This window comes from Vitis vinifera, chromosome 14 (assembly GCF_030704535.1).
Source record: "Vitis vinifera cultivar Pinot Noir 40024 chromosome 14, ASM3070453v1".
Lineage (NCBI taxonomy): Eukaryota > Viridiplantae > Streptophyta > Magnoliopsida > Vitales > Vitaceae > Vitis > Vitis vinifera.
Window position 1 is genome coordinate 3,916,837 of NC_081818.1, and position 13,508 is coordinate 3,930,344.

Sequence of the window (13,508 nt, forward strand, 5' to 3'; positions counted from 1 at the left end):
AGACCTGTACACCAATAAAAGAATTATAACTAAATTCTCAAGTATCATTGATCAAATCACAATATATTTGGCCTATGAAATGATGGTTTGATGTGCCTCTACATTTGGATCATAAACAAGTGTTCACAATATGAGATATAACTATTCAAGCATTTGGAAAAATAACTAGAATGTTGGGTACTAGGAATTGGTTACAAAATATTTATGAAGTTAATAGATATGAAATATCCTCAACAACACATTCATTGCTTAATATCAATACATATAGGCAAGAATAATACTAATAAAGTTTCCTAAATTCACTAACAATTTAAATCATGGAGAGTTGAATTGTAGCAATCTAGAAATATCAAGCTTTAAAGCAAAGCATACAAAAGATCTAGCTTATTTATTGAAAGAAATCAAGACACTTAGAGAGAAAAACCTTCCGCTAGTTAATTTAAATGAAGGAAATATCATTAACTAGCGTCTTTCTGCCAAGGATGGTATCTGTGCAGCTCCTCAAAAGAAGGAAATCTCACATACCTGACAAAAAAAATGAAGACAATAAGAACAAAAAGCCCTTATACTAAGATAAGATAATATATATATATCATATATGTCAAAGAAAAATACAAACACCTATTCATTTTTCTTCATATAGAAAAATTAAATCAGTTGTCCTGGTTGTGGTCTGTCATCATCTTCATCCTCCTATTCATCCTCTCACTTCTCTCCCACTCCCTCCTCTTTCTATCCCTCTCCACCATCCTCATCTTTCTCATCACATCCTCCTCTTCGTTGACCTCATCATCATCGTTGTTGACCACATCATCGTCACTATCTCCATAATCCCATTCTTTAGAATCCTGGGCATTCGATACACAAAACATCACAATGGGTAGGAATAAGGAAAAGTATAATAATAAAAGTTTTAAAAAGCAATTAGGATAGGAGCACAAATCATGGAATGGTAGATCAAACTACTGCTATATTGTATCCTTGTCTCCTTTAGAAGTGATAGTGTATTTAGCCCAGAATCTTGGGCTAGAGTTGGACAACATTTGGTAAAGACCCATAAACAACGTTAAGTCCCAGCAGGTTCTTCTATCCACAAATGAGAGTAAGAATTTCGTATAATTGTTTGCCTTTAACCTTTGACCAAAGGAAGGACATCACTATCAATATGAACATGTCCATTGCTTATCTCCAAAGATTGAATGTTTTTGTTAACAAAATAAAAAATTAAAAGTTGCGTGATTAAATGTTTACAATAAGTGACAAAGACTGGACAATCCTTACTTCACTTATTGCTCCTAAATGATGTGTATTCCATCATAAAATTAATTTTCGGTACTTTGAAACAAATCTAAGCAAAATAAAATTTCTATTTTCTTCGTACTTTTGCTTGTGACTAGTTGAATTGATAGTTTGTGAAACCCAACACAACTATCATTCACCCTAGGTTCTAACAACACTTCAATTTTCTAATCCAATTAAACTCCTTAACTCAAAAACAAAGTAGAAAAGGAAAACACTATGTACAATAGATAATCATTTTCTATCAATATCCAATATTATCCTCAATCAAACATCAAATATTAAAGAATTTTGAAATTTTGAGAATGATTTACCTTCAAATGTGTTTGTATTCTAACTTATAATTTCAACCATAATAATAGACTGTCTCAAGGTCTACATTTAAACTAACTGAAAATCTATGTATGAATATTTTGGCAAACACTTTTTGCACAAAAAACCCCTTGACCTCTTCATGCTTGCCTTTAAATTTGTTGAAATTCCTAGGAATGGTTACTCATGTTTTAAAGGTTAGGCATCAAAGATTGGTAGGTATAGCTACTAAGCTAAGGGAACAATTAACAACTAACAAAGCAAACTTAACCCAAATAGACAATAAACTAAGCAACAACAAACAATAAGAGCATAAAAGGATCCATACAAACCCATGCAGAATTCTGCTTCCATCAAATCAGGTTCCTTGTACTAAAAAATTAAACAGACTAAACATAACACAAACATTATATGGGTTTGCTCTGTGTCTTTTTCTCACAGTTAGACAAATTTCTGAGAGATGAAAAAGAAATAAAATTAGAATTCACAAATTTCTAAAGAATCGCGAAGGTGAAAAATAGTGTTTATAATATAATGACATTAGAAAATTTCAAGATATATACCTTCTCCAAAGCTGTATTATGGATGATGGTATTGATGTCACACCCCAAAAAATGCTCTTCCGCATGATCGTCAATTTTTACTTCCTTTACCCTTGGTGTACTTGGGACTGTCTCACAAAAATATTCCATCTGAGGGCATCCTTTCACCTCAAATTGTTCCAAGGATGGGAATTTGAAGATACATCTAGTTGAGCAGAACCATTTTAGACTTTGTAAGTGAACAAGTCTCAACCTTTGTAATTTGGAGAAAACAATATCATATGGTTCTTCACCTCCCTCATGTCTGACTATTTCTTCCACCAATTCGCATTTTTCTATAGTAAGCACTTTGAGCTGCACCAATGTTTTAGCCATTGAGGAAGTCACCAGATATATTAAATTTCCACAACCACGTACTTCTAGAGAATGAAGATTCTTAAAAATTTGACCTGTCTCAACTTGATATTCCTTATCAACAAGTTCGAATACCTCTTTCACTGAATTACACTTGTTCACATGAAGTTCCTCTAGATTATGCAACTTTGGAAGCACATTGGAGGGGATCACAACCAAAATGTCGTGACACTCTCTTATCCTCAAAAGTCTCAGCTTGCAAAATGACTCCCCTGAAAATTGGCCTTGCCATATTTTCATCTTGGGGCCCATTAAGATCAATTGCTCCAAATTAAGGAATGCATCCTGACAACCAAACAAACAAGATTAACGATATGTCTTCTATCTCTCTCTCTCTCTCTCTCTCTCTCTCTCCCCCCTCCCCTAACCCCCCTCTCCAACCTCCCTTTTTGTGGCTAAATAAATAAGTTATATACACAATTGTATGTACAAAAATATTTTAAAATAAAGTAAAAAAGAATACTCTTGTGGCATACAATTTTTTTTTTCTTATTGTTATGACTTATAACTAAGGACCATGTTTGTTTACTTACCAAATTAAAAAAAAAAAAAAGTTTTCCATAATTTCCTTTCTAATTTATACTTAATTACATGAGTTTAGTTTCTTTTTTATGTATTTCATCCAACGGCCCATGCCAAAAATTAAGTTAGGGGGAAAAAAAATTTAGGAATTAATTTCAAGGAAAAAGAAAAGAAAAAAAAAATTACCTATGTAGCTTGATGGCTAATCAACATTGCCCTTACAACTAATGTCACAATTAAACACATACACATATTATTTTCCATACAAGATAACAAACCACTACATCTAAATAATCCATTTCAATTATTTGCACTATATATTAATGACCAAAGACTCTCCCAAATAATTAGCACTTGACATATTTTGATGCAATATAGAAATTACCATATCTTGGTTTGAGAATAATTTAAATAAACCAATTCTTATGGTTTTATATGAATTCTTTGAATTCAATATTAATGTAAGCATAACATAAAAAAAGAGGCTTCAAAATAATTTATTTTCATTATAGGTTCAATCATGTTAATTTAAATAAATCAATTATTTAAATTTATTATAATTTGTTGGTTCTATTACATAAAATTATAATTTGACCATGAAGGTATAATTGTTGGATAAACCATAATGCATGCTATACCTACAAACTCCTATGACTTGTAACTGACTATTTCTTATTCTTTGGATTACCAAGTCATTTTATCGTAATTTGATTAATTTAGAAATGGAACATAAGCTTACTTAGGTCAATTTTGGATAAGTTTTATACAAAATGTAGACTTCAAATTCCAACACTATTCAAGTTTAAGATTAAAACATTATCATATTAATGAAAAATGATTAGGACGTAGTGTTTAATGGACTAAATTTAGCAATCCAAATATGGCAAAAGAAATGGAGAAAAACCAAACCATACCTTTTCCAACAAGAAGAAAGATTGTTGAATTGGACTATCAATATAACCTTCTGAATCTATTTCTTGAAAAAGTGTCCCCACTTGATCCCATTTCAACATAATTAGCTTTTTCAAATGTGGCCCTCTTGCAATACGTGTTCCTCGGTAGAAACCTTTGAGTTTGTCTAATCCTTCGAGTGTGAGAGAGGTTAGTTTAGGGAATAATGAAGACTTTACTTCATCTCCATGTTCATTTGCAACAATTTCCTCCACTCCACAATTTATTATCTGTAGTTCATGAAGTTGCACAAGGCCTTCTGCTACCGTAATTGGAAAAAGATATTTTAAACAAGGACACCTAGCAACTTTTAAGAACAGTAGGTTTTGAAAGGAGACAAGTCCTTGAGGATCCTTATTCCATACACTCTTCAAACTATTTAGCCTCTCTAAAAACAAATGAAGCAATGGAATGGTTGCAATATCATGAATTTCCTTGCAATTTACTCCCTGTAGATCAAAAATCTCTTCTATGGAATCACAATCATCTATTTTCACATATTCCAAACTTTGTAACCCTTTTAGGATATTGGATGGAAAAACATTTAGTAATTTGTTGCACTTTGATATTTCCAAACTTTTAAAGTTGCAACAAGACTCTAGAGGAAGTTGGTTGTGCCAAATTGCTATCACATTATCCAAGGATTCCATTGTCAAGTCCTCCAAGCTAGGGAGTGTAACCTGCACAATCGATCACATTTGGTTAACAATATGTATACCCATGTATATATATTCCCGATTGAGTTAATAACCAGATACATAAATAAATAGAATATAAGAGGTTAAAGGTCAAGATATCAATGTGACAAAGCACAAAACTAGAAGAAAATGAAAGAGAATGCATAATATTTTAACAATTGAATGGAATTTAAAGATGTTAAATTTGAGATGATTTTCAAATGGGGCAACAGGTTCCCAATCTTTGGATCTCTTTTTCAAAATTGACAAAGCCTAATGGATTATATATGTATTTGAAGCACCCATGATAGCCATCCATCGATATGTTTCATAGTCTTATAACAAGTATCTACTCTTTTTACCATGCAGTGATTCCATTCAAAATATTCCACATAAATACAATAAAAATAACTATTAAAGCGGGGTGGTTGAAGACCAGGTGGTTTATGATGAGGCCTTTCCTTCTAGTTTTTCCTTACTTAGGAAACCACAAATGCAATAGATGCTCAGGCATGAGCCTTCTTCATTCACTAATTAACCTAGCCTTTAGATTCTTAAAGCTTGTTTGTTGGTGTAACATATATATATTTGAGAATAATATTTTTTTAAATTTACACCAGTATTTGAAAGTTGTTCTTGAATAAATTTTTAAAAAGAAAGTAAAATAAAGAATTATTTTTAGAAAATAAGTAGAAATTACTTTCATCTATTTTTAAAAACAAAAGGAAACCATCAACAAATAAAAAATATATATTAGAAAAAAATCATTAAAAAAATAAAGTTTAACAAAATTTCATGCCTCTAAATTACACAATTTTTTTCTAAATTTCTTTTAACTTAAATTTTTTTACTATAAAAAGAGATTCTAAATCAAGTTACATTTAATATATATATATATATATATATATATATATATATATATATATATAATTTTAGAATAAAAAAACTAAGGCAATAAATACTAGAAAATCATGGAACTTAAAATCAATCTAACTAATATTAAAAAATAACAATTTAAATCTCATCTTGAATTACTTTACTAATTTCTTCTTGACAATAACTATATTTTTTAATAGGCAAATAAACCCCAAATCAAGGAAGACTTGATGTATTGGAATCTGGCAAGTTTAACAATAATTTAAAACTTTAATACTAATCTAATGAATTCAAAAAATTTATGAATGAAAATCGGTTCAAAACACTATAGACAAATAAACTCTAAATCAAGTAAGACTTAATATTTAGATTCACTATCAAGTCTATTAAATTTAAAAAGTAATTTATGATTCATAAAATAACCCAATCACCACTAGAAATTCAACGATTAAAACTAGTCTAGAACAACTTTTTTTTTACTTCTCCTCTATATGTAATTATATTTTGATGATTTTTTATTAGAAAATAATTTTAAATCAAACAAGACTTAAAAGTTTTAGATTTATTAATGATTGCACTCATTTTTAAAAATAATCTGGAACTCAAAAATAAGTTTAGACAATAATTGAATATAATAAACCAAAACTAGTCCAAAATGAGTCTATGAGAGCTATATTGTTTCTCCTTTGCACCTTACTATACTTTTCCAATTTTTCTCATTAAGTAAATAAGCTAAATAAAGTGATATCAAAACTTAATGCTTTAGATTCTCTAATGAATATATTAATTTTTAAGAATAAGATGGAATTAAAAAAATTGACTGAATTAATTTTAAATTGAATCAAAATTGGTTCAAAATACTTTATCCATTGCTGAGTATTGAAAAATCTAACTTATTTACATATATATAAAAAAATAAACTTTAATTTTTAATTTATTTTAAATAAAACATTATTAATCATTAGCATTTTTAAATTATAACCATTCATATTTAACAAAAAATCAATTATGCATTTGTAAAAACATTGATATCCATATTTTATAATTTATATTAAAATGGCTCAATTTCTAAATTAAAAAAAAAATCATGATTTTATTATAATATTAATATCCATATTTTAATACAAACCATTTATTTTGTTAATTTATTAGTAATTAAAAAAAATTATTTCCATAAGACTTGAATTAAATCGAATTAATATTATATAAATCAACTTTACATTTTTTTTTTTTTTACAAAATCTAAATATAACATTTATTTTAAAAACGACAAAAGTTAATAAACGAATGAGTTTTTTTATTTTTTGTTGTTTAAAAGTGTTTTTAAAAACATTTCAAACACTCTTTATTTTGAGAACAAAAAATCTAGAAAATTTTTTGGCAACTACCAAAAAAAATAAAACCTGCTCTCCAAAACATAAAGCATGTGTTTCTTGTGAACATATTTTAGTTATTTTAATTGTTTTCACTTAATTTATTTGTTTATTTAAAAAAAAACAAATATAAAGAATAATAAAAAATAAAACATTCCATCTAAAATTTATTCTTAAAAAATATTTGAAAACATAAAAAATAAGTTGAAAACATTGTAAGTTGTTAATACACCTATCAAAAAAAAATTGTAAGTTATTAATGTACTCTACTCTAAAAAACATCATAGAATTATTTTAAAAATTGTTTTCAAAAATTGATTTTTGAATAATGTATTTAAATTGGATACTGGTTGTTTTAATTTATGTTTTCTCGTAAATTTATGGGGCAGAGAGACTAGAAAAGAAAAGGAAAGTGATAAAATTTATGGGGGCAAAGCATACTGCATCCATATTATGGATAAAATTAAGATTATTTTAAATTGGATACTGGTTGTTTTCATTTATGTTTTCTCATATTTTACTTATTTATTAATGGCAGAAATTGGATATCATTCAAATTTTAACATACCTGTTCATTGAAGAATGGTGTGGGAACATCACTCGTACATAACTCCTGGGTAGCACTGCTTCCTGTGGAGGAGAAGTCCCGTGTCGAATCCAAGGATCCCATTTCAGGTAACACCGATCCATTCTTTCCTTGCTCCATCGGAAGGGATATGAAAGATTTCAACCTCTTACAACCAATCACTAGTAGAGAACGTAACTTCCCAAAAGATCCCTCTGGAATTGGACCATAGCATACTGCATCCATGTTATAGAGATTCCCAAGACGCAATTCCTCCAAGATAGGAAGGGCACTGTGTGATGGGACCCCTTTGGTCGAGTCAACAATGTATTGAATCCCAGGACAATTTCCGATAACAAGATGCTTGAGTTGAAGAAAATCATCTGTATCAAACTCGTAAAGGACATGCTTAGTGTCCTCCAAGTCATGCAATTCTAAAACTTCAACTGTCTTGAACAGCTTGGAAAAGCAGTCCACCAAGCAAGGTTTGTTAACCCTCCAGAGCTTCAACGTTCTTGCGGATCTATTATGATCAACATATCCTGGAATGGAATACACTGATATCACATATCTGGTAAGCTTCTCAAAGACCAGATCTTTTGATAGCAAATTGGGTACCGTTATTTCTATATATAAAGTCTTCAAATAGGACAAGTTGTTCAGCTCAGAAAGGCAAGCATTATTGCTTTCTCCACTACCAAATCCTTCAGCCCCCCATTTGGTAAAACTTTTTGCTAAACATAAATGCTCCAATCGAGATAAACTTGATATGACATTTTGGGGAATTACTTCGAGATGAGAGCAATCCCACAAGTCCAGCACCCTTAGATCAGTCAATTGCATGAATTCTTTCGGCAACCGTTCAATTTCGCAACTTGCAAAACTAAGAACTTGTAGTTTCTTTAGCTCTCCGATTAATGCCATGTCTTGGAGTGTGCATCGGTATACACGCAATGTTCGAAGATTGGAAAGAAAACCAAGTGATGAAGGCAGTGGTGTAAGATGCCTTGCAGACAAGTCCAAAACTTTTAGTAGTTCCGTCTCTTGAAAAAAGGTGTTTGGAATTCTCAAAGACGGATCATTACCATTCAATAAAAAGAATTCAAGTTTGGAACATACCAATCTTTCCGGAAGCTCACGGAGATCTCCGCATTGCAAAGATATACGACTGCAATTTCTGAACTCCTCCTTCCTTTGCCATTCTTCTAATCCAAGAGCTTCTTTGATCACAACAAATCGATGAGGATCTTTTGCTGCAATTGCTCTGGCAACATCACCAACAACATCATGCATTCTGACAAACTTGTTTTCATCATTATTTCCGAAAAACACACCTGGCCCCACACCTGACCGATAACGATCTTCAGCATCAAGCAGCAAGCTCGAGTCTTTGAGGATTTTGACCAATGTCACTAGTTTATTTCTTATTTGCTCCAATGAACTCACGTGTTCAAACAAATCCAAACCCATGCCATATTTTAACAATTGATCCAGTGAAATATCACCATAGCCCAGCATACCACAAAGTAAGAACAAACGCTTCACTTCATCACCTTTCAAGTGGTTGTAGCTCAACTCCAGACATGAGTATACTTTTTCATGCACGTCCTCGATGTTTATTGCTGCAGAATTCTCCAGTTCTAGCAAAGCATTGTTCCACACAGCCTCATCACTCTCGCCTTTTAACGCCTTTGCAACTGTTACAATGGCAACTGGTAGACCATCACATTCTCTAAGTACTTTAATTGCTATGGATTTAAGCTGCTCCACTGAATCACCTGCTGTCTTCTTAAATAAACTCCAGGCTTCCTCTTCACATAAATGTTGAACACGGAAGTTTTTTTGAGTAGCCATCTTTCTAGATAACACACCCTGTTTTCTGGAAGTCAGCAGCACTTTACACCCCCTATGAGCATCTCCATGAGGAATTCCGATGTTTTCCAGACTAAGTTCTTCCCAAATATCATCCAGAATCACCAGGACCGTCTTATTTTTTTGCAAACTTTTGCTTAAGCGGGCTGCTCTTCCCGATTCCTCTTCCTCCTCAAATTTCAAACCTAACATGCTTGCAATTTCTCCTTGAATTTTTGTCACGTTCGGAACTCGGGATATATTTAATGCCATAACCACCTTTTCAAATAACTTATCTTCCTCGGCCTTTTTCGCTACTTGATTGGCAAGAGTGGTTTTGCCCACACCGCCCATCCCCCACACACCAATCATTCTGATATCATCATTTCTCAAGGCCTCCATAATTTCGTTTAAAATAGATGCCCTCGATTCCAAAGCTCCACAATCTCTGAGGCGTGGAGACCATATCCCTTGTGGAGGAAGGCCATATGATACCCTGTTAAATTTATTTTCTTCTTGGATTTTACCAATATCCCCAGACTGCTTCTTCGCTTGCCTGCTTCGCTGGTACCGCAACTTTAAATTGAAACAGCTCGTGCTTGCAGCCTTCTCATCTTCAATCAATTCCTTTGCCGTTTGGATGATCCCTTCTGTACGTGTCAGCCACTTCTGGACATCAGGTTCGATCTCATCCCCTTGCCTATTAGCGTCATCCACATCTCGCTGCCGCCTCTCCCTTGCATCACCCAGCTTGTCAACTTGTTCCTCAAGGTTATCAAGGTTGCTACGGTAGTTAAACAGGTAACCCAGTGGACGTACAATGGGAGCAACCAGGTACTCTGCAACTTTTGCTGCAATGGAAATAAGAATTTCTGCCATTTCCCAAGTTTTCTTTCTCTAGAAATAGATGGGAATTGTGCAACAGCAGATATCAAAAAGGGAAACGACAGCAGGAGAAGGAAAACACACTAAAATTTTTGATATTTAATTGAGTGTGACAGATGAAAATAAGGAGATGAAAGGTTGGAGGTATCAAAAGAGCAGAGTATGTGGAAGGTTTCAGCTATCAAAGAAACAAGAATTTTTTCTTTTTCTTTTTTTCTTTTTTTCCAAAGAGGGAGAAGGGAAACACACCAACAAATAGGAAAATGAGATTGGTTACTAGTAAGAAAGAGAACAAAGGGCAGAGAGCGGGAATATTGAGTGATGAACTGACAAATGGGCTACAGATTCAGATTCAAGAGAAAAAGCTCAATCAATGCTATTGGAATCAACTAGACAAAAGGAAAACCAGAGAAGGAGAAGTGAGACCGGCCCAGCCAAATTAAGATTTTCACGGAGCAGAACACCGGATTGAAAGCGGGATCTGGACGAGTTAGGATGGAGGTGAAGAGAAGGGAGTGATTATGGACGAGTAAATCGCAGAAGAATGAAAGCAGTAGAGAGAAGGGCCTCAGGAGAAGGAAAACACACAAAAAAAATGGTATTCAATTGAGTGTGACAGATGAAAATAAGGAGATGAAAGGTTTGAGGTATCCAAAGAGTGTGGAAGGTTTCAGCTATTATGAAGGAAACCAGAAATCTTTTTTTTTTTTTTTTTTTTTGCCGGTTACAAGAGGAGAGGAGAGGAGAGGAGAGGAGAAACGCAAACCAGCAAATGAAAATGAGATTGATTACTTGGAAGAACGAGCGTGAAGGGGAGAAAGTAGGAAGAGTTGATAAAATGAGAGAAGGGCTACAGAGTGGAAACTGAGGAAAAGGGCTGCAGAGTGGAGACTGAGTAATATCCATCACTGACAATGACTCATTTTAGTTTTAGTCGCACATCACATGTTTGAATTTGGCAACCAAGACACCAAAATAACTAAGCTTATCTGGCTAAGTTGATTACTATAGAAATTGGTTGAAAATACTTCATGTAACATTTAAAATATCTTCTTTATTCAAACACTTTCATCAATTCATTTCTTCCATTTATAATAAAAATTTTATACAATTATTTTTTAAAATTACTCACAACAAACAAAGTAAAAAAATAAACTTTAAATAATTAAAATATATTTTTATAAAACACACTGTTTTCGCAATAAGATCTTAAAAAATTATTTTTTAAAAATATTTTTTAAGTATGAAAAATAATGCTTCTATTTTTAAGAAATAAAAGTGTTTTTAAAAATAGTTAAAAACATACTCAAAGGTTTTGATTGGGCGGTGGTTTAATAAGCACAACAACCTGTCAGCCTTGCATTTTCAACTAAAGCAAATTTCTTTGGACTTGGATCCTTGCTTGAGTGTAAGGAGGTATTATTATTGTGGACTGAAATTATTGAGTTTACGGCCAAAGTAGTATTTCTTTGGAAAAAAAAACCCAAACTAATCCAGTTTTCAAACTATTTGCCAAAATACTCTTTTGAATCCACATCAGCAATCCACGTCAACAAGCCATCTTCGTCAAACTTGTTTTTTTACTTTGGAGACCCAATTTTTTCCCGAAATCAACAATCCAGAAAGTATTCTCTGCGGCTCCATTTTTCGGGTTCATGAGTTTTTTCCCACTCATTTTCCTTAGCTTTCTCACCAACCAAACAGAGGAAAACAAGTTGTTTTGAAAATTTTAAAAATCTCAAGTTGTTTTCAATTTCATAGCTATCCAAAAAACTTGAAAAACCCTTTCCTCCACCTTGTATTCCTCTTATCCTGGAACCCGAAAAACCCTAACCTTTGCCTCATTTTCCTCTCATCTCGGAATCCTGATAGCTGTCGATCTGCCCATGATTCATTTTCATCGTGATCCAAAATATGGAGTTCGGATTGGATGAAGGTGGGGGAGAGAGAGAGACTTGGAGAGGTTAAGGTTTATACCTTAGCCACAGATCCATTCAGGGGAAGTTCGTTATTGTTGTCTATTTTACTAGAATTATTGCTCAAATTAAAATTACAATGATCAAGATCTGATAATAGGTTGTTGTCCAACGGGTCTTCAGAAACATAATGACATGTCTCATGGTTGTCCATAGAAAGATCATTTTCTGGGTCAACCATGAAGTGGCTATCACTTGTATCTGAGCCCAACAAACTGTGTTCACCCACATTCTTTCCAGAAGCATCTCCTGATATAATAAAGTTAGCAAGAGTCTTTTGTGTCGGATCAGATAGATGACCATCCTTGTCCTCATTGAAATGAGACATGCGCGGGCCTACAAAAGACAGCAGAATTGGGGTTTCGAAAGGGAGAAAAAAAAAATTCTTTTTTCTATAAAAATGGAGTTAATATGTTGGAAATTAACATAGTTACAATGCATCAAGTGGCTATTAATTTTAGAAAAGAATATGTTTTAGTGAGTTCCTCAAAATTGGGACAAATGGTCTATTGCTATCTAGCTTTGATTATACTTGGAATAATGATGATGTATTACAGGACAGGGCCACCCCTGATGAATTTGTGACTACAATATCATTTGGTTTATTATTTTCTGTTATCCCTGCACATGAAGTGTAAAATTTTCTTTTTAGCCAATTCCAATCACAAATTGGATGATGATAACTGTTGATGATGTTTTTTCCTTTTAACTTTTCTTGGATAAGAATGTGAAAGATGTTATTATGCCTTGGTTATTAAAATGAGAGTTTACTGACTGAAAGTTGAAGGGTTTGAAATTAAATATGGCCTTTAGCAGGGTGCTTAGGGGAAACCTATGAAATCCCAATATGGAATGGAAATACACTCCTGCTTAATGTAGAACTTAATGTACTGATCTTTGCTTTACACTGATCAAAGCACGCTCTTCACATTAGTGCTAATTTTTCATATTTTTTGTGGCATATTTTACATGTTCAACTTTCTCAACCATTACTATTGGTAAAATTTCAACAGCCTTACAATTACTCACTCCCGGATAGAAGCTTCAATTCCTCACAAACATGGGCCTGCTATTGCTGGTTATGAGGCAGTAGCTTGCTTGATCTTATCCATCAACTATTTCTAAAAGTACCTTAGTGGTTGTAAGCATGTTTGTTAGAAAACTTACAATACAATGATATAATTCATTTTCCTGATGTAAATCTTATTCATTGCTTGGCTGTATCTCATCTGAAGTGTATTTTATGGTACAAATATTATGCACAA

General features: G+C 32.6%; 1 protein-coding gene across 1 annotated transcript; it reads right to left on the reverse strand.

Moving 5' to 3' along the window:
• Window positions 1-1,672: 1,672 nt before the first annotated feature.
• On the reverse strand, window positions 1,673-10,469 carry LOC100248572 (probable disease resistance protein At4g27220). The gene is made up of 3 exons (XM_019224747.2): window positions 7,535-10,469; window positions 4,004-4,720; window positions 1,673-2,852 (listed from the first exon to the last, which is right to left on the reverse strand). Exons 1-3 carry the CDS (start codon window positions 10,259-10,261, stop codon window positions 2,136-2,138), a joined length of 4,161 nt encoding a protein of 1,386 aa, XP_019080292.1. The 5' UTR covers window positions 10,262-10,469; the 3' UTR covers window positions 1,673-2,135.
• Window positions 10,470-13,508: the final 3,039 nt, after the last annotated feature.